Here is a 25,765-nt window from a genome sequence, read left to right as displayed (position 1 = left end):
CCTTTCATAATTCTATATTATCCTGTACAAATTAATGTTTGCTGTCCGACAGAGGAAAGTTTTACTGTGGCACGCGTGGGAGCGCGGTTAGCTAAGTATGGCGCAATTAATTTCGCGGAGCAGATAGGCAAAAACAAATTCATCGTCATCTACCGCGATTTTAAAGCTGCACAAAAATGTTGCGCTTCCAAAACTATCGACGGTTACCCAGCCGAAATTTGCAGTAAGTTGCTCAATATTTTCAGTCGAAACTGTATTCATTTAGCGGCAACAGGACCCGAAAAGGGGGCACTGTTTGAACACAAATACCGCCAAATGATAATTGGATTTAATAATGCAACGTTACAGGCACGCATAAATTTATCGCACAGAGTGATGGTAGTACATGCTCCTTCACTCTGCTGGCAAACGTGTTGGCTGAGAGCGACCCAACTGCTTTCAACTCGGCTGGTGAACCAAAATCCCAGTCTCCGGAAAAATCCACGGAAGCAGAGATCCGAACGGTTTCCGATCACAAGGTGGCGGGACAGGAAAAGAAACAACCGATCGAAGGTTTGACAATCACCGTACGGCAGCAGGATAGCTCAAAAGAACCGGCCAAAGCGTCAACTTCATCGGCTTCCATCACACCGAAGCAAGAAGATGTGCCAGAACCAGACACTCTCTCCTGTCCTGACGATGACTTGCGGAGTGTTATCGAAGAAAAGCGTGAATCTAATGCAAAAATGAATGAATTGGAGGAGATGGAACGCATTATAAAAGAAAAGGAAGAGGATATCAGACGGAGGCTCGAGCGTTTAGAGAAGGATGAAGCTAGTGTCACCGTGGCAATGCTATTGCCTTCGGCGGGCCGCTCTCGGTCGCCTAAAGATGACCGTACCAGAGACTCGAGTATCACCAGTCGCCGCAGCGGCGGAAGCACACGTCGTTCTCGATCACCACTCACAAAAACCGACGGCTCATCTGGACACCAACGGTCAGCGCAATTACAAAACATTAGTAGCATTACACCGATCTATGCTGGTGCATCAACTGTGGCGGGAGCCACCAACCTTCAACGAGGTACATCTCCATCGGATCTACTGGCACACGAGCGATTCGTGCAGATACGGTCAGAAAAGATTGCCATCTCTCAGGAACTAGATTCCCTGCGCCAACGATTTTCATCTCGAAAGAGCTCGCGAGTGGATGCTTTGGAAGGCCGTCTAGCCGTTTTGGAACGCGAGCAGCGGGATCTCCAAATTCAGTTGGAAATCAAGCAACGGTTTAGAATGCCGGACGACGTATCGTACTTCATTGGCACATCTTTTGATAGGACTCCATCGCCACATTCTCAGCAATTCAGCACCTATACGCGATCACGCTCCTCCTCGCGTTCCCCTCATCGAGCGATCGAGCGAAGACGCACACGTTCTCGCTCACGATCCCCCTCGCGTTCGCCTCATCGAGGGATCGCGCGAAGACGCACACGTTCTCGCTCACGATCCCCCTCGCGTTCGCCTCATCGAGCGATCGAGCGAAGACGTACACGTTCTCACTCACGATCCACCTCGAGTTCTCCTCATCGAGCGATCGCGCGAAGACGCACACGTTCTCGTTCACAATCCCGAGGAAGATTACAGTCGAGCAGAAGACAGCAATCTCGTTCGCCATCTTCACATCGGCACGAGGCTCCTAAAAGACGCCGGACCAGAACAAACTCACGATCACCGTCGCCACGTCGACCAGATTCGATGGTAAGGGAAATGTACAGTATTGGAAAGTACAACAATGCCCATGGCAAACATAGCATCTACGTTGCGAACATATCAAGGGAAGTTACCAAAGGCGAGCTGGAATCAATTTTCGATCGTTATGGCGAAATAGACACCATCGATTTTCAGCGATTTACTCGATATAGAGAAGTTTACATTGATTACATTGCTCGTGAGGACGCATTCCGTGCGCTGGAGATGAACAACACGAAAATAGGAGGACACAGACTACGCATAGCATTCAACGGTGAAAAACCTTCGAATAGAGAGGGTTACACTCTTTATCTCATACCCAAACACCGTAAGTATCCATCGTGCAGCCACTCAAGCGCAGTCTACAAATGCGTTCTTAATGCGTGCTGCGCGCCCACCGCGAGCCCATGCACTTTCGAAACAGCGAGGATGAACCAACCTTTTGTCTCCTTCGATCCCACGTTTCGTTCTCTTACAGCGGTCACAGAGATGACGATCTACCAAACATACGAATCCTATGGTGACATCGATTTTATCTGGTATCCCGAGGGGTCCATGTTCTGTACCGTATCGTTCCGAAGATCCGAAGCTGCCACCGACGCACTACAAGTTAGAGAATTTATCGATGGCACAAAAGTGAACGCCAAACCGTTTAGAGATCGAAAATGGTAATCAATGATGATTCGGGACTGTTGTAGCCCATTTAAATGAACGCGTTAATTATTTCATCATTTTAATGAAAACATCATTGCAACGACACAGCTTCTAGTAGCGTTTCGCTATTGATAAATAGAATGTTCAAGAGCAACTGCAATATAATAAATACGACTCGGTTCGTTCTTCTAATATTAAAAAACAAAACTACAAAATAAGTAGTATGAAGCCACTACCATCAACATTCTTAACAAAACGAGATTTATGTGATGTAAAAAATCAAGATAACTAAAACAAAAACAAAAATATGCAAGAGCAAATCTTGTAAACAAAAATCGTGGAAGGAAGGTTGACCTTCCATTAGAAAATACTAGAAAACAGTGTGCAAAACACACTGTTCTTTTAAATTATGAAATGAATTTAGGTTCTTCAACCCATACTTTTGGTATGATATTCATTACAAGATCGTAACGAAAGACCTTAAGATTGTTTTATTTTTATTCATTCACATTCGCTGCTGGATCGCAATAAGTATGCAGTAGCGTACCGTAATAGACGAGAAATTGGTTTTTGCTGCTTTCGTTTCTATTGATCCTGACAGTAATACGAGGGAAATAGAACAATGCTGCGTTTTCTTCGCAATTGCAAAATTCATTAATTGTACTTTGACTCTAACTATGGAGCATAAATGCAAGTTTGTAAATAATGCAATCATTCTTTTTTATTTGCGCGGAGGATTACTCGAAAATACAATGTAACTTTTGCTATCATTACTTATAATATAATTTTGAGTTTTCGAGATTCTTGCTTATCAATTTTAGATTTGTTTGCAGATCTTGTTGGAAAAAATGTACTCAAGTTTGGTTAAGTTAAAAATGTATCCATTATAGAGTCAAATTGTTAAAATACAAGCTGCGAAAGGATATACTGGCTCTGATAGATTAAAATTTTCATTGCGTACGATTCTGATTTTGTTGCATGACAAAACATCTGATTCAATATTTTGAACGCATTGTGTGACGAAAGCGAATAGCCCTTTTAAATTCAGATGACTAGTTCAGATGATTGAACGATGAACGATTCGGAACGTAAATCAAATCTTGTCTCTTTAGTTACACTCTGGAAGCGCTCCAAGGAAGTGGAATAGCTACTCGTATTTTTATATATCGATGATTCTTTGCCACAACCAACTCTGGTTAAGGGGCACAGTATCAACAACAATAAAAGGACATATAATAAGGTACAATGGAGCATGAGATTCAATAACTGAGTCAAATAAATAGATCAATAGAGAGTCGAAAAACTCGTGACGAGATTAGCAAAGTTAACACAAAACCTGAGGCATCTAATGGATAGAGATCGAGCACTTTGTGGTTTGAAAACACACGAGGGAACCGTACAGAAGATACCGTTTATCGCAACCAGTGGCAGTCGACCTTTCGGGAATTCACTTTCTAGAGACTTTTGATGTGCTTGGACCGTTTCACCAGAATGCTGCAGGCCGTTAGACCGTTAGAAAACTTGCCTAACTCGGATAGGAACAACATCTGGCGTGGAGCGTCAATTTTTTGAGCCAAAATCTAGGTACAATGGAACACAGGAGGAAAAGAAGGAAGATGCTACAATTAGAAACCACAGCTGCCCAATTATGCCGCCTTCATTGTTTTTCGCACCTGTGCCGAGACTGGAATTTCTTCAGTGGACCTCGTTACCAGCGTCCCATTGACGTACAGCACGTTGGCCGCCGTTTCTTCGGTAAGCGTAAGCGTATGGTAAGTGTAGGTAGCTTCCCGTTCGATGCGCTTCAGTATCTCCTGCGATTCCTTGCTGCGGCTCACACATAAAACATCGGTTCCCCCCATGGAAACGTAGTACTTCAAATGGTGATGTTCAGTAACCTGCGCGAACAAAAGCAGAAGGATTAGCCGTTGACAGCATTAATGCGGAAGTTGAATCACAATGGGCATAGGCATCCGGATGACTCATTGCTCATTGAGCGGTAGAAGCCGAAAGCTTAATTTACACAATGGAAGTCTGTTATTAGTGAACACTAACACATTGCAAGCTGAGAATGAGCAAGTTCAAGCAAGTAAAAGCAACGTACAGTGGCTAAAGAAACAAAGTTTATCATTTGAATGCTTCAATAAATTGCTAAAAACATGAGTGTATATACTTTTTTAACCCTTTTTCAAAGGTGGTGAATGTGTTAGGTTAATATTCTAACTACAAAATAGTAATGATTAAATTACATTTTGAGTTATTCGCGGTGTACTAGCTCAGCCATTTGCAATCATATGTGAATTTGAACGAATTAAACCCAAAGGTAATTTAAAATAATTACTACTTTTTCTAATGCAAATTTTAAATTCTATCGCGTTATAATACTAATAATACGTTAAAAAATATAAAAATTATGTTGCTATAGCTAATATGTAACTGATTTTACTTAAAAGTACATTTAGTTATTTATTAGCAATAATATAATTTTCTCTACGTTTTTATGTTTGAAATGCAGATTTACGGGATTAACACGCCGTGAACAACTTTCACAACAGATTGGTTGTTTTCTTCAATTCGTCAGATGATATAAACCTGGAGATATACCAAAGTAATCGACGAAGAATGTTACTTACTTAAGTGGCCTCTGTTTCGTCTGCGGAACATAGGGCCGCGACGAAGAATGTTAGGTGGTTTAAAAATGAGTGTTGAAATAAAAAGGTAATTATAAAAATATTTGACAACGATGTCGGTAAAATGGACAAAGTATTTGATAAAGATAAATTCGATAATAAAGATCGATCATCTGATCTGCTGGGGATAAGAAATCAACCAACACGAATAGATAAACATTTAATCCACATGTCAACACCAAACCTATGTCTAGTAGTGAAAACAACTCGGCTAAAACATCAAATAGATGTATGATAAGCATTTTCTGTGTACATCATTCATGAAAATGATGATGCAGGCAGATCTGGCCATGCTGGCAAAAAGCATCCTAAAAATAATGATATTTAACCATGTCATCGACATGTTTCAACTCTTTCTTTATTTTGAAAAAAACAGTGACCCAGGCTACTACAACTGGCCAACCATGTTTGTTACCATGTTAGCAAACGTTTTGGCAATATTGTCTGAGAGCAATGGCGTAAAAGTAAACTTTGATTTACTTTCCTACAGAAGTTAAATGTGCCCTTTACTTAAAAATTACAGGAATTTTTCATGGTGAAAACATAAAATCGAACTTATCGAAATCAACTAAACTAACCTAATAAACGATCACAATTCAACATGCAGTAACATCCCAAAATTAAGTTGCGTCCGACTAACGCGCTTACGTGCGTTGAGAAACTTGCTTTAACAGCACGAAAATAAAATGCAACACATTTAACAGCAGTAAACGGAAATTGAAAAAAAAATGAAAGTGTAAATAAATAGTGCACGCTTTACTGCAATGCAGGTAACCAATGGAACAAACGCCATAAAAGCATTGCGCATACATATCGAAGCAAGAAATGTGACGAGTAAAACCGTCAATAATAATAAAAAAACAAAACAAAACTAACACATAATTTGTTTAAACTGGTTGCGCTGTTTTGAGAAAGTATTTGAAAATGTTGTAGTTAATCAACCTGAATGACTCCACAGACTAAATCCAACGTAATAGGATTCGCTACATCATTTACGTCTTCTACCTATGTTACAGTAGTGAGTAGTACACGCCACGTGGTGCACGTGCGAAACCGCAAATCGACATTTATGCAATCCGCGGATCAAAAGGGAATGCAAGGAAAGAGTGTAAGGTAGAAAGATTAAGGTGGTGATAAAAGAGAGAAAAGGAGAGAAAGAAAGAGAGAAGTACGAGTGAGAGAGCATAGACATAGTTGGAGAGATTGAGGTGAAATGACAACAAGCGTTTCGACAAAAGATCAATAATGGAGTTATCTAATGCAATCGATCAATCACAATTTCAACACAACGGAAGATCTATTTCCCAGGAATCCTCCATCAGAATCATTCAAACACACACGCACACATACACACATTTAAGTTAGGTTTTAATTTACATCAGTCAAATGATTATAAATGCGCTAATATCTTAACATTCCAGCGGGTTACGTTGTATGTACACTAATGATCTCGTTTAATGGAAATGTTTCATGATTTTTGTCATTCAAACCTCTGCAACCACGAGTGAAAAAGTTAAACGAAACGGTAACTCTAGAGTAACCAAAAATGACGATCGATACGGAATCAGCTATCGGATGTAGTACTATTTACATAAGTACCAGCTGGATAGGGGATCCTACCTTGATTGGCACACAAGGATACTCCGGAAAGGCAGCTGCTACGGCTCGTGCGCCCGCTTCATTTGTCCACTTACTGAGTCCTACGAAAAATTCTCGCCCGGTAAACAAAACATCGCCACCGTCTAGTTTTGCGTTTGGGTCGGCTATCTCAGCCAACGGAAGATCCAACTCCTTTTTAAGAACAGCTCGTACAGCTTCCACCTGGGAAAAGAACAAATCCACAAAAGGTAAGTTAAAGTAACAGTTGACATGTAAACGTGTTGGGTGGTTTTTGGCCACAGTTACTAACTTCCTGCACCCGATTGGGATCGCCAGGGCGACAGATTAGCGCTATTCCATTACAAACTACGGCGCAGTCTTCTACGAACGGACATTCGGGTAAGCTTTCATCCGGTGGTAATTCTATCACGTCTAATCCCAGGTCACGTAGCATTTTCACATAACTCTCATGCTGCAATTTGGCCTCTTCTAGATCGATCTCACCACGTGTCCGCAGCGACAGCGGGATGCTGAAGGATCATAAAACGTTCATAAAGCAATGAGTATAAATTATTCCATTCGCTGGAGAGCAAAAGTGATTGATCCAACATCTTCCGACCAATCGCGGAGATTGGCCAACACCCATTATGCTATGGTCACTAGGCAATTTGAAAGAAGTTGGACGTTAGCCATTAATTACAGCAGAGTTGGGGCGGCACGTTGAGCGCTAGGTCACACAATCCCAGCGCAAAGAGGAATGACACTGTACAGAATCGTAAACCTACCGAGCAGTTATTGCGTGCGTATAACGGAAAGGTGACGCCATCGCAGCCAATTGTCGCGTTGGTCAAATTAGTACGGATGATGGAAAATTCGGTAAAGGCAGCGACTGGGAGTATTATGAGCACATTCAACACAAAAGCATTTGCAATGCTACAAACTACTGTGTTACGGGAGCTGGAAAATTGCGCTGGGGAAACATGAACACACAAAATCAAACACACATCTACGGCAATCGTTGCACGCACCCACAAAAGAACACTTTCACGACATTAATCGATTAGTTTGCTAGCCTGAAATCTGCACGCACGTATCCACCAGTGATGGTAGATTCTAAATTATGCTAATGCGAATCGGCTGCGGCCAGGCATCCGGACCACTGCAAGTTCGTTTATGTATTGTTAGCGAGCATGACAGAACGCGATGTTTGGCGAGTAGAGCACGGGTAAACATACAGGGTGACTGTTCGACGGCAAGAGCATCCTTTTTACCGAATGTTTCAATCAAAACTGCATTTGTTTGTGATAAGTAATATTTGAAGCAACTATTATTTATTATATTATTAGTATTTTACTGTTGAGCAAATCACAATGAAACAACTGTAGATAAAATAAGGGGTCGCTTTTAAATAAGGGGATAGGGAGCCCTCTACTTGTGTAACGTGTGTAACGCTGTAACGAATAAACGTCAAAGTAAGTCAACTCAAGAGCAAGGAAGTGTTGGTGTGAACTCTGTCCGGTGCCATTTTTCGTCTGGTACCGCACTCTGACGGATGAAGTGTGAAAAATTGTGCGCTTCCGAGGCAGCTAGGAAACAAGAGCGTTGGGGTTTGGTCGTGAAAGTGAATTTAGTGGCTCGCAAAACTCGAAAACATCGTCATGTCTGATCGTAAGTGTTGTACACGGTTAGTTTAGAGTATGTGGAAGGGAACTTTTGAGTTTACTACTGGCATGATATCGAAACATGTAGGCTTAGCGGGCGCCATGGCTTTTTCGCGGCGGCGGCTTATGGCGTCGTCCATTTTGAAAATTAAAGCAAGCATCAAAGCATAAACCATATTCGCGGGTAAAAGTGTGCATTATGTTTCGGCCGGATTTCAAAATGATCCACATCCATGCGATCCGACAGAGTTTGCTTCGATGACTGAGGCTACGACCATTTTCCGTCCATGTTATGTGTGATTTTTTTTTCCACTTCTGCGACAGAATACGGCGGATACGGCGGGCAGGATTACGGCGGCGGCCCGGTTCAGTTCAATGTGCCTCCGCCACCAATTAACCAGAATTTCAGCCAGCCTCCCCCGATGAATAAATTCGGCGGTGGTACAACCGGTTCCGGTTCTGTTGGCGGTGGCTACGGTGGACAAAGTGGTAAGTGAGCCGCCGCTACCATGTAAACAGCCTGGGACTATTACTGAGGGATCACTGGTAAACATCTCCAGGGCACTCGAATTGGTACAAAATTGTAAACGATTAAGGGACCGGGATGTAATATGTTATTGCTTCCATAGTCATTTATGGCGTGTAAAATTCTATTCTACATTCTGTCTCAACCAAACCCGGCAGATTACAATAACGGCGGTGGACGTGGTGGCAACAGTGATGGTGGGTACGGCGACGGCAATCGTGGAGGCAACAGTTTTGACAGAAGAGGTGGTAACCAAACCGGCGGCTACAGGTGAGCATCGTTCATTAGATCGTAGCGATAATAAATAGAATTTATTACTATCGTCCTTTCCTTCCCTTTCCGGAAGTAGAATACTCACAATCCTTTCCAGTTTCGAGTGTTTCGAATCAATCGGTCCGTTGGCGATTGATTCCAATTTCCAATGTTAGATGTTCGCTGTTTTGACTATTTACACAAGAAGTTGCTTGTTCAATATTCAATGTTTCGTTCCAAATCAATTTGATTACTCTTACAAACCTATCTTTGAGTCCCTTTTAAAGGCTGGCTGAGGAGTACGCAACTTCCAAATGATGGTGATCCACGTTACAAATGATATTTTGTGAAAAATGGTGGCATCGTTGTTTATGCACGATTTTCTTATTCCTTTAAAACAGCCCATAAGTATGGATTTTTTTTTACTTATAAATGATCTAAATTCAACTGATTAATGTTCAAAGTCTTTATAACCCACACTATCTCTTAAATCAACTAACACTGAATTTTAAATGTTATATTGAATGAAACTCGAAACAGCCAAATTATTATTTTTGCAACAAACCAAAAGTACCACATACATATGCATTGCAACAACGGCGACGTAAACAAGATTCATATACAACTCATTTCTACCTCAATTTCTACCACCATTACCATTATTTCTACAACCAATTCTACTCCAATGTGTGTGCGTGTTCGTGCGATCAACAACAAATATGTAACGAAATGGTGTTTGGTTTCATGTGTTATAGCAGTGGCGGCGGCAACAAGGGTGGTTATAACAAAGGTAAACACCGAGCGACTGTTCGGTGAAAATATTATTTTTTCACTGTTCTATTCTATTATTTTACATAGTCAAATACTACTTTAACATGCTACTGTTACATTAGTGCACCCTGTGCCTAAGCGAAACGACGAGAAACAAAAAAAAGAATAGGAGAGAGAGCGAACAGAAATGATATGAAACGTTTTCGAATTTAAACCTCTCTTTAACTGGTCGGCACTTAACCTGTGCCCCCCCCTGCTGGTTGTGCTCGAGTTGACCGACAGTCTCACAATAAACAGCATCTCTTGTTAGTATCATTAGGATTAGGAAGTTTTGTTTGAAATATTTAGCCTGATAATCATTTAAAGACAGCAAAACGTCACCTTCTTTCATCTTATTCAACAGGCGCGAATTAGAATACCTCTTCTGGGATCTCACTTTTTCATGCTTGCGATCTGCTTAGTTTTTTCGCATCAGAACACATCTCCAGTATGATGCCGTTCGAGAATGTTTGTGGATGACGTTAGAAAGAAGATTGATTGATAAAACGGATTACAGTATATTACAATCAAATCAAAATAAATGCAGCTCTAGTCGACCTGGAAGATGGAGAATAAATAAAATAATAAAAGTTTGTAAAAGGCCTAAAGGATTTTGACAGATATAAACTATCCGCGGAGAAGCACGCCACTTGTTACAACGTACAAAACGTTAAATTGTCTGATTTCTGCAATGGCTACGACTTTCGATTGTTTTGATGAAGTCTAGGGATCGATGGAGATTATTCATTTGTTGGAAGATCATCGTTTGATTCGAGGAGAAGATCATGTAAAGTATTTGTTTTACGTTTTTATTATTTTTCTGTTGCTTTTGTCATGGTCAAACGGCTCAATCACTATTACTTAAATTGGACAATTTGATCAATTGTTTGTATCAAAGTATCGAGTATCGAGTATAAGTAGTTGTATCGAAATATTCTACACTTTTTCCACTGTGTCCATCGTTCTCAGCATAGTTTTTGTTTGGTTTTGCGAAGCGGGATAACCGAAGAAAAAGTTCACATGGTTTAGCTTAAACGGCGGCAAACATCGTCCGACGAAAAGTTTAAAGGGCTGGGAATTTGCTGGTTCTGTTTCTGGTCACTACTGTGTAAGAGAGTTGTGTTTCGGTCCTGCCTCGGTCGTGTTGTGCATGGTAATCCGTCATTTAGAAGTCGTTATGTTGTAGGGTAACAATATACAAACACAAATCACGCGTTAGAATCAGAAGGTTCCAAGCGTTTCGTAGTTAAATCGCAATCAATAACGAAAACAAGCGTAATATCGTAACCGAGCGTAAAAAGGAGAGATTGTGTCGTTTTTTTTAGTAGCCGATCGAACCATAGAGTGTACTAATGGAATGCGTTTGCATATGCGTTTTGCATCTCTTCCTCTCTTTATTTTTCCTGCACACCACACACCACACTTGTTGTTCCGTGCGCGTATCGTCGCAGGAAGCGATGGAGAAATGGTCACTCAGGAGGACACGATCTTCATCCAAGGCATGACACCAGAAACAACGGAAGATGAAATAGCCGAACGTTTCGGATCAATTGGTGTGATTAAGGTAAGTTGTTTTTCGAAAAATCTTTTGAAAAGCGATTCAGAAATGTATCTTTTATGTTTGCTTTTCGTTAGCGGGACAAGCGCACTCAGAAACCGAAAATCTGGATGTATAAAGATAAAGAAACGGGGAACATGAAAGGTGAAGCGACGGTCACATACGACGATGCTAGCGCTGCACAATCTGCTATCGGTTGGTTCGACAACAAGGAATTCAATGGCGCGGTAATCAAAGTGACGTTGGCCCAAAGAGTTAGCACCTGGCAAAATAAGGGAGGCAGCCGTGGAGGCTTCAATAAGGGTGGACCTGGCGGTTACGGTCGGGGCGGTGGAGGTGGTGATCGCAGTGGAGGTGGAGATCGGAGTTCCGGCTTCAATCGCATGGGTGGCGATCGGGACGACAGTCGGTCCCGGCCTGGTGGTGGCGGACCCATGGGAGGTGGTGCAGGGCGTGCTGGTGGTGGAGGTGGAGGCGGAGGTTTCGCTGGTGGTGGCCAAGACCGCGAGGGTGACTGGAATTGCGGAGATTGTAACAACAAGAACTTTGCCTGGCGCAACGAGTGCAATCGTTGTAAAGCTCCGAAAGGCGATAATGCTGGTGGCGGAGGTGGCGGCTTCGGCGGTGGTAATCGCAACGGCGGAGGAATGGGTGGCGGAAATCGCGACCGGGGATCGTTTAGCAACCGTGGCGGAGGTGCCGGCGGCGATCGTGGCTATGGTGGCTCCAACCGCGGAGGACGAGATGGCGGCGGTTCGGGTGGATACGGAGGTGGTGCAATGCGCGGAAAGTAAGTTCTAACTCTGATCAATTATCAGTCTGTTGACTGTTTTGTATTTTACTAATGATATGTTCTGTATTTTGCAGTGATCGTAACAACCGGAATGATCAACGACAACGTCCTTACTAAGTTGGATCCAAAACAAAGTTCTATCGACGAGCAGATCAACATAACACTATCATCCCAGCAGAAGTGGATGTCAATAGTGTACTTTTTTAATGTAATCTATCAATCATCATCACCGACACGTCAGAGCCACGAAGACAAACCCTAGGCCGCGTAAAAACCGTTGAAACGTTGAAGAGACGTTGAACTTAGCGAAAAAAACGGAGCTAAAACGAAGAAAACAAACGAAAAACCCACGTACATCCATAACGACGAGTCCGCCTGATTTCGATCATCAGTGCTTGTCTGCTTCGATACTCGATTGCCATCCAGTGTTGCAGCTGGCTTTATCCTGCATTAGAGTGAGTGCTGCAATGCCCTGAATGCTGTGGAAGAAGGCATACAGCGATGAGCACCATCTACACTAGATTTGGCGTATAGCACCACTTTTTCTCTCGATGGTGCTGCTGTGCCTAGCAGCACCTTACCCAATTGTACGCATTAATTTCCAATTGTAAATTACCTTCGCGTATACGTTTAGTTGTGCTTCTCCTGTAAAATTAGCTGGGATAGTATAGATCGCAGACATTTGCTGGAGCCCTCTGCTGCGAAACACGAGTAGAAAGCAGTGGCATTTGTTGGTGTCAAACATAGGCACAACGTAAGGGCTGGCAACACACAATCCAATGCTACCGGAGCTACTTTCCTCACGAACGCGCAGTAGTGTGGAAGATGCATGGAAGTATCAAGATAATGTCCACCGTCCTCCAGATCCAACTGGTCGCAGGGGAGGTATACCACTTAAACTAATGAAAGAAATAAAAATTGTCTTAAACTCAAAAAACGCGGTTAATGTTTTGTAGTCTGGTCCATTTTCGGATCATTTGCTCTAAATTCGTTCCATAGTGCAAGATTCCAGTAAACATAGTTTTTCTATTCCTTTTATTGGACGCACCCAATAAACATCTTTTTACCATTATCACTATTATAATTATTATCATTACCATGTTTTATATCGATACTCTCTATATGTACAGTGATCACACTAAACTGTTTGTTAGCAGTACGTACGTATAACATATTTTGTTCCGCCCAAGGAAGAAGAGACATTGTAGCAGAAATTGAATGGAAAAACCAGAAACATGTTTTTCAAGCCCGCAACAATGAAGAAGTATCCTTTGATGCAATCTTCATCTTGAATCGAACAGCAACAAAACTTCGAAAGGTAAACGATTTGAAAGCTATGCAAACGCATATGCTGCTTTGTTTTGCTTGCTTCAAATGTAGAACTTAACTAGCGCGCTTGCACTGGTGGTGGGATTTTGAAACACTTCCACAATTCCCGGCAACCGATTTTGTTCTTGAATGGCGTCTTTTCACAAGAAGCTCGCATCGGGAAGGGTTATCTCTTCGAACACTCGACTCCACGACATTTCTACACAATCTCACCCCATAAAATTGAGCTTAGGAAAATTGTATTCTTCTGTCCTTTTTTGGCTTACGCGTAAGTACACAGTACCATAGTTCAGATCAACCTTTTAAGAAAAGGGTGATATTTCTTCTCACGCGTTTTGCTACAATCGTAGTTTGATAAAATATTATACAATGGCTTAGCTTCGCTTTTGTACGTAAATTATTGTGAGCAGGCGAGAAGCTAAACAATCAAACAAAAATAATAACACACCGTTGTGCTATGGTCCTCGTTCTAATGGTGAGCAGGAAAGTGATGTACTTCTGCACCGATGCCATTTGCAAAGAAACGTAGTATGGACAGTGAATGGGATAGTTTCCCCCTATCCCGCCTAAATGTCTGTGAACGATGTTAGCCCCAAGGGTCGTTACATGTATGATTTTAACTGGTTTGTTTGTTTGCTCGTGAGCAGTTTTGTGTGCTTTATACAGAATTTGGCAATGCGGTTCCCTATACTTTTACTACATTCCCGATCGCAATCTCCGCAACAGTTCAAGCGAAAACAACTAAAGCTGTTCTTGCCATTTCTTTCTCTCTTTTCTCGACCTGCAAGTTGGACACAATTATTGCACTTTCATTGGCATAAGCATTGCGGATTCCTGGCTTTCCATGTCAAAGAGTTGCTTTGATCGGTCACACACTTCCCACTATGGTTGACGCTCTCTTCGAGTCAATCGAAGCTTGTGTCGCAGCTAGGTTGGCAACAGTTGGTAATGCCACTGGGAATTGAACTATGGGCTATGCCATAGTTCCTTGTTCGCGGTGTTTTCGCTGACGATTCACTGGAATGATAATTATTTTATGAACGGATTCACCAGCTGCGACGCGTCGTGATGGTGGTAGGGATTCCATGTGTTTGCTGTTGGCGCCGGTGCCTGCTGTTGAGCTTGCTGCTGTGCTTGCTGCTGTTGCTGTTGCTGTTGCTGTTGCTGTTGTTGCTGCTGTGGGGTCGGCTGTGGTCCTTGTTGCTGCTGTTGCGAAGGTTGTTGCTGTTGCTGCAGCTGGGCGGTTGAAGGTTTCGTATCGACGAGATCATTCTCTCCGCTACTGTTCGGATTGATCGAGTGTATCGACGAGTAGTGGCGTTTCAGGTAGAGCTCCGAGTTAAAGTGCTTCTGGCAGATGGGACAGCAGACTGCAGTCGGATTGTGTATCAGCCGCATGTGCTGTCGAAGGTTAGACACGTTTGAATAAAGCCGTGAACACACCGGACAACACCGGGGCGTTAGACAGTTGGCTTTATCATCCACCGATCGGTTGCTGTTTCGGCTGGTGCGTCCCTTGTTCTTGTCACTGCCTCCATTGCCACTACTGCCACCGTTACCAGCTCCACCGCCACTGCCACTGTTGTACTTTAGGCTTTGCTCGGAATTGACGGAGATGTTGTCGAGTGATTTTTCCATCCAACTACTGTCGTCCTCCGATTTGTACTCATGCACATTATGCTCATGGCCATGTCCACCGGAACCACCGGGTTGATTTGTCCCCGCTCCGGCCCCTGGTTGAACTGCAGACGGTGGGAAACCAGCTGAAAACACGCATCAACAGTTTGTTAACATTCGTGTATCATTCCTGCTCGGTGGCGACTCGGTGACCCTACCGTTGCCCATCGGGCCCATGTGTGCCGCCATGGCGTTGTTTCGAGGATTATTCTTTTCCGAATAATTATCCATGCTACAGTACGTTGGCGAGTGGTGTGTCGGAGCCTCACTGTCCAAGTACTCTACCATTTCCACCTTCGGTTCGACGTTTGATACTGTAAAGGAAAATCGGCCACATTATAGCCCATCCGACCATGGTCTTAACTACTATTACCACTTCCGTCCTGTGCACCGCCTGCCATCGAGCCGTCCGGCCCTGTCTTGACCCGTTTGATGTTGAGCACAGACGATGCTGATTGTATATCCGTGACGTCCGTCCGCTTTCGACAAAATTCGTCCAACATTTGATCATTTTTGTCGTCCCGGCGTAGAACGCCATGGTCCGGGCCTGTTGGGATTATCAAATCCGCCTGCCGAACGAGAGATGGGCTGGTCAACGGAGGTAGAAAGTTGAAAAAATACAACGGAAAACCATCGGAAATACCAAACAACGTAGGAGCCCAACATCGGAGTCTCCTTTGTTATTTGGTGCACCGGCATACTATGGATGGCTTTGGAGCCGACGATGGGAACATACGTTGTTTTCTTTGCTCAATCCCCGAATTTGCAACCCTTCGGCGGTTTTGATGAACTCCTTTAGGTTTTCGTTGGTGATGTGCACCTCGCCCAGATACATGTACTGTAAAATAGCCTTCAGAACATCGTATTTCACGTCGTTCATAAAAAACACAGGATGCGGGGAGGGATTTTTCTACAAATAAGAAACGAACGAAGCATCGAACGCCGATTTAGTTTCTCGTTCTCCATCTTTGTGACCTTGGTTGATCTCGATGTTCTTGGTGTTACCACGTCTATTTACCTTCAGCAGTTCCTTGAAGTAGGGACTGCACGCAAACAGCACTAGTTTGTGCGCGGTAAGCATTCGACCCTCGCAGGCGAACGTAATGTCCACCAGATCGTCCTCTTCGCGAAGCTTTTCGAACTGCGTACTTACGTTCTTCTGAAAGTTGTTCCATTTCAGATAGAACAACTCGTCATTGTTGACGAACGATTTATCTACCAACCCGGTCGACATCTCGATGCCTCCCGGTGGCAAATCTGTTGTTATTCGTTCCGTCTTCTGTGCGATGTCTTCTTAAACAACCTGCCGTAAACAGAAACACCAACGAAACGCGTGCCGTACCGCAAACCCTGCCAAAGGCTAATTCACACAGAAACTGCACTGGACTGCACTATTCCTCCAAAGGAAAAGGCTTTCGGGGGTCTGGGCATGCGAGAATTCCGTTTCGCGCGTGAACAACACACAGCCTTTCTCGTTAAGCGTTGCGTTTTTCTTGCACCATAATGCCGTGTATCAAGAGCGTTTTGCTCAAGTTGGGCGGGAGCTTTTCGTCACAGAATTTTCACACTTTACAAACCGCACACTGGGCATCGATTTTCACCTTTCGAACGGGCTAGAACGGGAACGAACGGCTTTCGTACGCCAGCTAGAAACACCATTTCTTCGACGAATTAAAAGTAATTAGTCTCTTTTTTCATGTATTTTTGTAAAATTGACAATTAACTGTCATTAAAGGTGCGGTCAATGTCGGTCGTGAATTAAGAGTGCGGTCAATGCTGGTTCAACGTCAGTCGCTCGCTCGTTCGGCGAAATTTTGAACAGCGACTTTTCGGGCGGCTGGTGGCGAAAACTTAAATAAATTTGAGTCAAAATGTATTATGCACAAACTAAAATGAGTGGAAATAAGAATCAATTATATTTTACTCTATTAAAACCATTACAACTTGCTGCGAAAGTGTTCAATAAAATAAAAATAATAGCCGCGCTCACGGGCACATTTCGAGCAGCCGCTGCTCGAGTCGAGCACTGAGTTTAAATATTTCTGGATTGATCATTTTCAAATTGGTTGATTGGATTGATCAAATATTTGCGAAACGAACCTTTACTTTTAAATATGAACAAATGTCTCCTAAAAATCATTCAAACTTCATCATCATTCAAACAATCCTAAACTAGTTGGCATGTTCTGATAAGAAAGTTCGTATTCATTTTTAACAACTTTCGAACAGGCTTGAAGTACGTGTATTCCCATCGGCGCAGTATGAAAAGTTATAGGAATATTTTGAACATCTATTTGCTCTCCTGCAAAAATGCACTGCTGAGTAATGCATACCGAAGCATCGAAAACGATCCACGTTCTAATTCTGTATGCTGTACTACTGTGGCCAAAAATTATCGTGAAGTCGTGTATCTGCGGGGACAGAAGATGCGTAACGTAATGTTCTTGGCATTTCAGAGTAATGCCAAACTGCTGCGCTTCGGTCAAAACGTATACGTTTTTGGCCGAGGCGAAAATAGTTTGACATTACAAATTAATTTTATGCTAGTTTATACGCTTCGTGTGGCCTCCCAGTATCACTTGAAAAATCTTTCTTTATTCTTCTAAATATACTTCTTCTTCACTAGTAGGGTTCTTTTTTGGAATAGCCTTCAACACATTCTTCGTTTCTACTCCTATCTCAACCATTGACTGTAAAAAGTGTCTACGGAGCAGTTTCTTGAGTTTAGCGAAGTCAAATGGTGCTAAGTCAGGCGAATATGTGGTTGCGGAACGATATGGGTCAAAATGATTGTTGAACCAACAATTGTCTGCTCATAAATCCGTTCTTTTTAGGCCACAGCTTTACGCAAACCACGCCTCACACTCAAATAGTATTCTTCGGTGACAGAAGATAACTGGTTTCTGCGAAGCCATTCATTGGCTGTCACCGGAAACTATTAACTATAGAGTTTATTTATCCTGTTTCTCAGACTCTGTGTTGAGTCACCGTTGCCTGTGTTCTGCACACCTTCGCACTCCCCATTAGCTGCCGAAGCAATGAGATGAACAAATTGTCATTCGATCTGAGCAAAACTATTGAAATTATTGTCTAGTTAGTCTCCTGTCCTGTCCGTCCGGGAACGCCCTGTAGCTTTTCAATGCCTTCATCTCAAAACGACTTTTTCGAACTCCTTCGTCACTGCCATTCAAAAACTACTTGACCAATACTGGGGTGCCACACGAAGCGCAAACACTCGATTTGGCAGTGTTTACGCCTTTGTCAAAACGTTTATGCCATTTTACACGTAAAAACCGTTTGCAAACGCTTTGTTTACAAGGATAATGTTAGTTCTTATTTGCTGGTAAAAAAAAATCAGAAATCAACTTACCTCTTCGATTTCTATTTTCCCCGACCAAAAACACGAATGTACCACGTTTGACATTTCGGTTTTATATTTTGAACCTACCACACGAAGGATGTACGATTTGACACTTCTATGCTCTGATTTGCGCTTCGTGTGGTACCCCAGATACATTTCAAACTTGGTACAAACTGTAAACATATAAAATACCTCCCCTGTAGTTACTTTTTTATTTTACTTTAAGGGGGATTGAAAAATGGGGGACTTTAGGTAACCACCAAAAATTTTAAAATGAAAAATATAATTATACAACTTTGAGGGAGGATTTGGTGACACTTTGAGTAAATTTTAATGGGGTTTTGATGTCACATAATTCCCAACCGAGGGTGAACAGCATAGATTGTTTTTCTTCTGTAACACATTCTGGGGCAAGCTCTGCCACCAGCTTGTTTATCAATATTTCTGCATGAATTTCAATATTTTCGCAAAACATTATAGAATATTGTTAAAAGTATACTTAATAATGTGCAAAAGATTTGAATAAATTTGTTCATTCCATTCTTTAAAACAAAGTTTCTTAACGCTGAAACCCTAACCTCTGCCTTAACCGTTGTTATGAATCATAGCTTGCTTCGCCAAAAAATCACCATTCGCTAACTTGATGACATCATTTTATATTTATCACTTTGAGCATCATTCGTTTACATGTTACTAATCTTTTAAAACGTTTCCCACATTTCCCCGTTCCCCCATGTGATTTGATGTGATTTGTGCCATTGCAAGATTCAATTATAATAGATTTATTTATTGTAAAGTATCCAATGGCCTATTGACTCTATTAAGGACTTTAGAAGATTGGCTTCGCAGGAAAACTGCTGCTTTGTGATTGTTCGCCGTTTGCGAGGGACTTTCTTCGTGATCCGTTGCCAGTTCTTCATGATCTGCGTATTTACGGAGACAGTGCACAATTGATCCCAACCGCTATTTTATTGATCATGTTCAATTTCGAAGACATTAAATGCTCCTTTCTCGGTTGGACCGGCGCGCCAAAAACCCATAACCGCGTAGCAGCCTTCATCATCGTTAGGTTTTTTCAGCGAAACGGGAAGAACCAGCGCCGAGCGCCGAGGGTGGGTATGCATATGGGCCGCATCGTGTGTATAATTAGCGCGAGCGAGAGGGGCTTAAAAAATCCCCGGAGAACCGCATCGGTCCAAAGAAATCGTTCTTCTCAAGTGTTGCAAAATACGCAACGATCGTTCAGTATCTCCCGATCGGTCTCCGCGTGCGCTACAGTATTACAGCCAACAAGACAGGATGAACTTCTCGCGACAAGCCGTACTGCTTGCTACCGTTGTGCTGTTTTGTGAGTGTCGCCAATAGAAACATGTCCTATTGCTTTCAGTTGTCTGTTGAGTGTATTCTCTAAGCAAAAGCTAATTAAACCCTTTCCGATTGCAGGCTCGTCGGGAACGTACGGAGCCGCAAGTTGCAACGCGAAAGAAAGGTGCCTACCGATCCAGTACTGTCCGACGCTTCAAAGGCTCGCTTTGGCGAACCCGAACAAGATCCATGACACGCCACTTTCCTGGACCAAAAAACTGTGCAAACCGGTGAGGGCAATCACCGACGGGGATCACGTGTGCTGTCCGAAGAAAGTTATCGAGTGCAATTTAAACGGCGAACCGGGAGCGTGCGTCCGAAAGGAGCGGTGCAAGGCGTTGCAATCGAAGACGGAATCTCGATTGCTGAAGTTTTACGAAAAGTATCTTTGCTACAGTTACAACAATCAGGTAAGGCCCAACACGATTCCGATCCTTCGAGGCTCTTGACTCTGCTCATAGCCATTCGGACCGACCCCTCTGATTGATTGCGTACTTGTGTCTGTTGCCCAGAACTTCTTTTGCTGTACGGACCCGCACTGTCTGGTGCGCAAGGCGAAGTGTGATGGCGATGCTGGCGTAGTGAAGCCCCCAAAAACCATCCGCATCGGATCGGAGTCCGTGTTCCAGCAGTGCGTTAAAGGAAGGAAGTGGGGTGCTCTGGTGCCGAAAGCCTTGTGTAGTGGCGGCGACTCGAAGAATGATACACTGTGCTGTGTGCCCCCGACGATTCACCCGTTCATAGCCAATCCGAAGGCTGCCAATTTGGCCAACATGAGTTGCGGAGTGCCAGGCATGATACCAAAGATTGCGAATGGGACCGCCGTCCACCGCGGGGAATTCCCGTGGATGGTAAGCTTGCTCTACAGACCACCGACGTCTTCAGTGTGCTCCGGCACGCTGATTCATCCGAGGTATGTGCTGACGGCGAGACACTGCGTTCGGGGTCGCGCGCCGCATAATGTTCGGCTCGGTACCCTCCGCTTGAGTGGATCCCGGAGCGGAGAACAGGATCCCGAGGAGCAAGTGATTGGCGTTAGCGCTCGCTACCCACACGAGTGGGCCGATATAGCGTTGTTGCGGCTGTCCCAAGAAGCAACGCTCGTGGAAGGCTTGGTACAGCCGATATGCTTACCGCTGTATGCGAAGCTTCTCATGCACTTGCCCCGCAACGTGATCATCGCTGGATGGGGCCTGACGGAAAATGAGGAAGTCTCGGAGAACCTTTTGAAGGCGGCCACTGAGGTAGAGCTGTACGGTGACGATTGCGACAAGGACTACGAGGTGTGCACGCGACGGAACAGTGGCACTATTCACTGCCCCGGTGACTCGGGTGGGCCGTACCAAGCGTTGAGTGACGTCAATGGTGCTGGTAGATTCGTTCAGTACGCAGTCATCTCCCGAGGCTCCAGTTCCTGCCGCGAACCCGAACACTCCGGCAAAGGCGTAATGGTGGGCTACTTTATCGACTGGATCCTACAGCACATTCCTGTGTAATTCGGCGAGCTGAAGGAGTAATCTGAGTTTTTGAGAGGGCTCTGATGGGATTAGAATGAGTCGAATTGACTTCGGCCGGTATCGATCTCGCAACAACATACTCACTTTGATGTCAATATACTTACGTTTAATACTCGACTATTTGTGATCGACACAAACACAGAACAATTCTACTCGTAAGCTTTATGAAATGATATACAAATCTTATCTACATTCTACTGTGGACAGGTGGGGGACATGAACAGTATTGCGTTCTGTAGGTTCTTTTCGATATTTTTATGTGTAAACATGAATATACAATAAAAAAAAGCTACCATTCGAGCGGAATTCTGCGAGATGCAATGAATCGCTGGCTTTTGTGATTAATCGAACAGTATATTTATGTAACTTCAATTGCACATTGCTTTACTCTAACAACGCTAGGAGGTTTGGGAAGACTTGGTCCACATTTTCGATCCAATACCACGCCTGCCAGGTTGTGACATTGTGCCCCGAGACGGGTGTCGTGCGTGCGTGACAATGTCGTGCTTGAATATGTTTTGATAGCTTACATCGACCGTGTCATCCGCTTCCTGTCGCCTGAGGAACCCGTGTTTGAACCCGTCTGGCGCACCGCGTAGGCGACCAACAACAACAACGACGGCATATGAAATCTGAATCCCGCTGAAACCGAGTTAAAAGGCGAGCCCCTGGCGAGATTCCCGCAGGAGATAATAACAACGGTTACAATCGGTTGATTTGTTCCACACAACACTCTCGCTCCAGGCTTTGTGTAATTCCGGACAACGCTTATCACGTTAAAAATAAAACAAACTGGCGCTGGTGAGTGGGTTACAGCATATTTTACCGATAAATGTTTTAATTCTGTTCGCAATGCGTACGTCGCATGGTTTAAAGGAGATGAAGTGACACGATGAAACAGTCAAATAGTGAAAGTCATCGAAGAAAAGTTAATGAACAGTGGCCAAGGTTAAATGGTTTTGCACTGTTCGCAATTAGATTTAACACAATTAAAGAGCTGAATAAAGACCAAAACCAAATGGATTCACAGGGGGGCGTGAATGTGTTCGGACTACCGGGAAGTTTCCCATTTTCGCCACGTTCCAAATATTAGGCTGGCTAAAAAGAAATAAACGTCTTTGCGTGAATTTAAAAACATTATTTAAGATGCTTCCAGTTGTCCGATTTACGTCAAATATGCACCATTTTGCTGGGAAATTTGTCTTGCCTTTTTAAAAATACCTTCATAATGCCTCTCTTGTAGAAGGCTTAGTCAGTATTGGCGAAAAACTCGAGCAATCCATTTTCACAGTCCTTTCGTGATTTTAATTTTCCATCATTCGGAAATTTAGTAATGCACGAAAAAGATGTCAATCGCTTGTCAGGAGCATACGGTGGATGCTCTAAAACTTCCCAACCAAGCTCCCGGAATTCTTCCTATTCCTACTCCTTTTGTGCAGGCCGATTCCGGTCGTTTCTGGTCAACTGCCATCTTCGAACGGTGCAGTTGTTGACAGTAGAGGTCTGAATTTAGTGTTTGGCTACACGGAAGAAACTCATAATGAACGGTTCCGTACAAGTCCCACCCCGTGTTTCACCACGCTTAGACCACGATCGTTTTCACAAAGTATTGTTACATACGACCATTTCCCATTTGCCATTTCTCACCAGAAATGGGTCAATTTTGTTCCGTTTGGCAAAAACTTTGCAAACTTTTTTTAAGTGTCGAGCATCAGCTTTAAAACGAGCTTAATCATAAACTAAAGGCATCTATCGTGAAAAACGTCAATTTCATTTTAGCCAACATAAAATTTAGGGGTCTTCTATGATCACAGAATACTAATTTAAATCAATCAATTGTGGTCTAGCACTTTAACTGAAATACATTTAATTTGGTTCAGTGAAAAAAGAAAGTTGAACAAAACTGTTGAAAAATGAAATGTTAATGTAAAAATCACATTTACGTAATATGCACCTTTTTGATTACTACTCATCGACATTGATCATACCCTTTTTTGGAATGTCGAAATACCAAATAGACAGAACTTTCCGATACACCTGCGCTATCACCAGTTTGTATTGAAAAATCAATCCACATTCCGACGTCGGCCACCAAGACTGTCGCCGCCTGTCTGCCGTCCATCCGAAAGTTCCGTGTCGACGGCGGTCAGTCACTAGAAATCGCTCGAAGAGGCACGATGCCGAACCGATCGGTACTCCCCATTGCCTGGCACCTCTGCTGGATGGCTCTGCTAGCCCTCCAAACGGCGGTCGGTAAGTGGTCAGGACCGGTCAGCGGACATTGGCCGTGATTGACCAAACACACTGGGTTGCATAAGCCGGACGTTATGTGCTTTTTGTTCACCAGGGGCCTCGGGATTGCCGTGTGCCGCACGCCGGTACTCCGGCGGATCGGTGTGCGTGTGCAACGTGACGTACTGTGATACGCTCGAGTTTGTGGAACCATCGGTGGACGGCAGTTACGTGCTGGTGTCGAGCAGTAGCGCCGGATTACGGTTCGCAGTCGGAGAGGGCAGCTTTTCGAACGCGACCAGCAAGCCATCGATACGGGCCGATGCGTCGATCACGATCAATTTGCAGCGCAAGTTTCAAACCGTGGAAGGTTTCGGCGGTGCGTTCACCGGTGCCGTGTCGTACAATCTGGCCAAACTACGGGCACCGCTGCGTGACAGTCTGTACCGAGCGTACTACTCCAAGACCGTCGGAATCGGGTACCGCTTCATGCGAGTGCCGATCGGGGGCTGTGACTTCGATTTGGAACCGTGGGCCTACAACGAGCTGCCGGTGAACGATGGAGCACTGTCCAACTTTAGCACCCTGGACGATAGGGATCTGGTGAAAGTGTCACAGATCCAACAGCTTATCGAGGTTGCCGATAACCGAGACATTCGCATTATCGGAGCCGCCTGGAGTCCGCCGCGGTGGATGAAAACCAATAACGATTGGACGGGAGCTAGCCGCCTGAAGCCCGAGTACTACCAAGCCTGGGCCGACTATCACGTGCGCTATCTGGAGCTCATGAAGGCGGCCGGCCTCGGCTTTTGGGCTATCTCAACCGGCAACGAGCCCCTGAACGGTGTGATTGGCTTTCTGTTTATACACTTTATGAGCCTCGGCTGGACGGCCCAGGAGCAAGGGCGCTGGGTGGGCCAGTTCCTCGGCCCCACCCTGAAGAACTCGGCCGTGGCCGAAGTGAAGCTCTTCGGTTGCGATGACCAGCGGTACACTTTCCCGTGGTGGTTCGGGCTGATGGATCAGGGCGATGCCAACGCTACCAACTATCTGGACGGACTGGCCGTCCACTGGTACTGGGATGGTGTAGCTCCAGCAGCCCTGCTGGATCAAACGGCCCAAAGATACCCCGGCAAGCTGATCTTCAACACCGAGGCATCGCTCGGTGATAAGCCACTGCAGCAGCACCATCCGATTCTGGGTTCGTGGGATCGGGCCGAATCGTACATCTTGTACATCCTGCAGGACCTTCAGCACAGTGTGAACGGGTGGATCGATTGGAACCTGGTGCTGGACGAACGTGGGGGGCCAAACTACGCCAAGAACTATGTGGAAAGTGCCGTCATCGCTAACACCACTTCCAAGGACGAGGCCTACAAGCAACCGATATTTTACGCGTTGGGACACTTTTCCCGCTTCATACTCCCTGGATCCGTACGAGTGGAGGCCCGCAGCACCAACAACGTAGAGGTGGTGGCCTTCGAACGGCAGGACAAACGGACAGTGGTCGTTTTCTACAACAAGTAAGTGAAACCATCCGATCCTTGGCTACAGGATGATGAACTGGACGCGATGATGGTGCGAGTTTTGCTCTTTATGTGTTATTTTAGGGCCACTTCACCTTTATCTGTACAACTGGAGGACTCGCGATACGGAAGTGTCCGCCTGCGCATTCCTGCCAAATCAATTCATTCCCTGCTTTATACTTAAGCTGCTTGCTACGTCAATGAAATACGAACGAAATTAAGAGACACAAAGACGGAAAGGCTAATTTTGCGTATGAGGTTCCTACGCTGATCCTTTAGAAATGTTGCCAAGCCGAAAATATGGATGAGGAGCCATTCGGCCTAAACTATGATCCTCTTGCTGCTGTGAGCAGATGGTTCAATTCGGCCTATAACGATTTCGACTTTTCGGTCAAAAGCAACCGGTAATTTAAAGACAAACTATAACACCAGCAAATTGTAGAAAATCTTCTTCCGCGGGCATCTTGCGCGATTACGCAAATAAATTC

General features: G+C 44.1%; 6 protein-coding genes across 9 annotated transcripts; 4 read left to right on the top strand and 2 right to left on the bottom strand.

Moving 5' to 3' along the window:
• The first annotated feature begins 176 nt into the window (after positions 1-176).
• LOC131207571 (serine/arginine repetitive matrix protein 2-like) lies at positions 177-3,304 on the top strand. Its single transcript, XM_058200188.1, has 3 exons — positions 177-223; positions 335-2,055; positions 2,206-3,304. The coding sequence occupies exons 1-3, from the start codon at positions 177-179 to the stop codon at positions 2,397-2,399; spliced, it is 1,962 nt and encodes a 653-aa protein (XP_058056171.1). The 3' UTR covers positions 2,400-3,304.
• A 162-nt stretch (positions 3,305-3,466) lies between these two features.
• LOC131207778 (N(G),N(G)-dimethylarginine dimethylaminohydrolase 1) lies at positions 3,467-7,860 on the bottom strand. 3 transcript variants are annotated; one of them, XM_058200406.1, is made up of 6 exons: positions 7,456-7,860; positions 6,981-7,200; positions 6,692-6,892; positions 6,014-6,076; positions 4,055-4,279; positions 3,467-3,961 (listed from the first exon to the last, which is right to left on the bottom strand). In XM_058200406.1, exons 1-6 carry the CDS (start codon positions 7,494-7,496, stop codon positions 3,836-3,838), a joined length of 876 nt encoding a protein of 291 aa, XP_058056389.1. In that variant the 5' UTR covers positions 7,497-7,860; the 3' UTR covers positions 3,467-3,835. The 3 variants fall into 3 exon arrangements, with proteins under 3 accessions (XP_058056389.1, XP_058056391.1, XP_058056390.1); XM_058200408.1 differs by having other exon boundaries at positions 7,699-7,855; XM_058200407.1 differs by lacking the exon at positions 6,014-6,076 and having other exon boundaries at positions 7,456-7,859.
• Positions 7,861-8,209: 349 nt separating this feature from the next.
• Positions 8,210-13,191, top strand: LOC131208457 (RNA-binding protein cabeza). Of its 2 annotated transcripts, none has more exons than XM_058201218.1 (7): positions 8,210-8,338; positions 8,656-8,820; positions 9,016-9,127; positions 9,868-9,899; positions 11,371-11,483; positions 11,555-12,267; positions 12,345-13,191. In XM_058201218.1, the coding sequence occupies exons 1-7, from the start codon at positions 8,329-8,331 to the stop codon at positions 12,385-12,387; spliced, it is 1,188 nt and encodes a 395-aa protein (XP_058057201.1). In that variant the 5' UTR covers positions 8,210-8,328; the 3' UTR covers positions 12,388-13,191. The 2 variants fall into 2 exon arrangements, with proteins under 2 accessions (XP_058057201.1, XP_058057200.1); XM_058201217.1 differs by having other exon boundaries at positions 9,865-9,899.
• A 186-nt stretch (positions 13,192-13,377) lies between these two features.
• LOC131208451 (broad-complex core protein-like) lies at positions 13,378-16,510 on the bottom strand. Its single transcript, XM_058201208.1, has 5 exons — positions 16,295-16,510; positions 16,013-16,186; positions 15,650-15,845; positions 15,435-15,590; positions 13,378-15,362 (listed from the first exon to the last, which is right to left on the bottom strand). The coding sequence occupies exons 1-5, from the start codon at positions 16,508-16,510 to the stop codon at positions 14,629-14,631; spliced, it is 1,476 nt and encodes a 491-aa protein (XP_058057191.1). The 3' UTR covers positions 13,378-14,628.
• A 3,396-nt stretch (positions 16,511-19,906) lies between these two features.
• On the top strand, positions 19,907-21,670 carry LOC131207570 (serine protease grass-like). The gene is made up of 3 exons (XM_058200187.1): positions 19,907-19,985; positions 20,081-20,412; positions 20,515-21,670. Exons 1-3 carry the CDS (start codon positions 19,937-19,939, stop codon positions 21,496-21,498), a joined length of 1,365 nt encoding a protein of 454 aa, XP_058056170.1. The 5' UTR covers positions 19,907-19,936; the 3' UTR covers positions 21,499-21,670.
• Positions 21,671-23,722: 2,052 nt separating this feature from the next.
• Positions 23,723-25,733, top strand: LOC131208450 (lysosomal acid glucosylceramidase-like). The gene is made up of 3 exons (XM_058201207.1): positions 23,723-23,772; positions 23,867-25,274; positions 25,362-25,733. The coding sequence occupies exons 1-3, from the start codon at positions 23,742-23,744 to the stop codon at positions 25,459-25,461; spliced, it is 1,539 nt and encodes a 512-aa protein (XP_058057190.1). The 5' UTR covers positions 23,723-23,741; the 3' UTR covers positions 25,462-25,733.
• Positions 25,734-25,765: the final 32 nt, after the last annotated feature.

This window comes from Anopheles bellator, chromosome 2 (genome assembly GCF_943735745.2).
Source record: "Anopheles bellator chromosome 2, idAnoBellAS_SP24_06.2, whole genome shotgun sequence".
Classification (NCBI taxonomy): Eukaryota; Metazoa; Arthropoda; class Insecta; order Diptera; family Culicidae; genus Anopheles; species Anopheles bellator.
This window is presented reverse-complemented; position numbering and strand designations above follow the sequence as displayed.

Coding starts and splice junctions, on each gene's coding strand:
- LOC131207571 (XM_058200188.1), top strand. CDS start 177: ATGTTGCGCTTCCAAAACTATCGACGGTTACCCAGCCGAAATTTGCA. Junction 224..334: donor TTACCCAGCCGAAATTTGCA/GTAAGTTGCTCA, acceptor TTGGATTTAATA/ATGCAACGTTACAGGCACGC. Junction 2,056..2,205: donor TTATCTCATACCCAAACACC/GTAAGTATCCAT, acceptor GTTCTCTTACAG/CGGTCACAGAGATGACGATC.
- LOC131207778 (XM_058200406.1), bottom strand. CDS start 7,496: ATGGCGTCACCTTTCCGTTATACGCACGCAATAACTGCTCG. Junction 7,201..7,455: donor ACGCACGCAATAACTGCTCG/GTAGGTTTACGA, acceptor ATGATCCTTCAG/CATCCCGCTGTCGCTGCGGA. Junction 6,893..6,980: donor ATCCCAATCGGGTGCAGGAA/GTTAGTAACTGT, acceptor TTCTTTTCCCAG/GTGGAAGCTGTACGAGCTGT.
- LOC131208457 (XM_058201217.1), top strand. Junction 8,821..9,015: donor TGGCTACGGTGGACAAAGTG/GTAAGTGAGCCG, acceptor CAAACCCGGCAG/ATTACAATAACGGCGGTGGA. Junction 9,900..11,370: donor CAAGGGTGGTTATAACAAAG/GTAAACACCGAG, acceptor GTATCGTCGCAG/GAAGCGATGGAGAAATGGTC.
- LOC131208451 (XM_058201208.1), bottom strand. CDS start 16,510: ATGTCGACCGGGTTGGTAGATAAATCGTTCGTCAACAATGACGAGTTG. Junction 15,846..16,012: donor GATTGAGCAAAGAAAACAAC/GTATGTTCCCAT, acceptor CTCGTTCGGCAG/GCGGATTTGATAATCCCAAC. Junction 15,591..15,649: donor CGGTGCACAGGACGGAAGTG/GTAATAGTAGTT, acceptor TTTCCTTTACAG/TATCAAACGTCGAACCGAAG.
- LOC131207570 (XM_058200187.1), top strand. CDS start 19,937: ATGAACTTCTCGCGACAAGCCGTACTGCTTGCTACCGTTGTGCTGTTT. Junction 19,986..20,080: donor TGCTACCGTTGTGCTGTTTT/GTGAGTGTCGCC, acceptor TTCCGATTGCAG/GCTCGTCGGGAACGTACGGA. Junction 20,413..20,514: donor GCTACAGTTACAACAATCAG/GTAAGGCCCAAC, acceptor TCTGTTGCCCAG/AACTTCTTTTGCTGTACGGA.
- LOC131208450 (XM_058201207.1), top strand. CDS start 23,742: ATGGCTCTGCTAGCCCTCCAAACGGCGGTCG. Junction 23,773..23,866: donor AGCCCTCCAAACGGCGGTCG/GTAAGTGGTCAG, acceptor TTTGTTCACCAG/GGGCCTCGGGATTGCCGTGT. Junction 25,275..25,361: donor GTGGTCGTTTTCTACAACAA/GTAAGTGAAACC, acceptor GTGTTATTTTAG/GGCCACTTCACCTTTATCTG.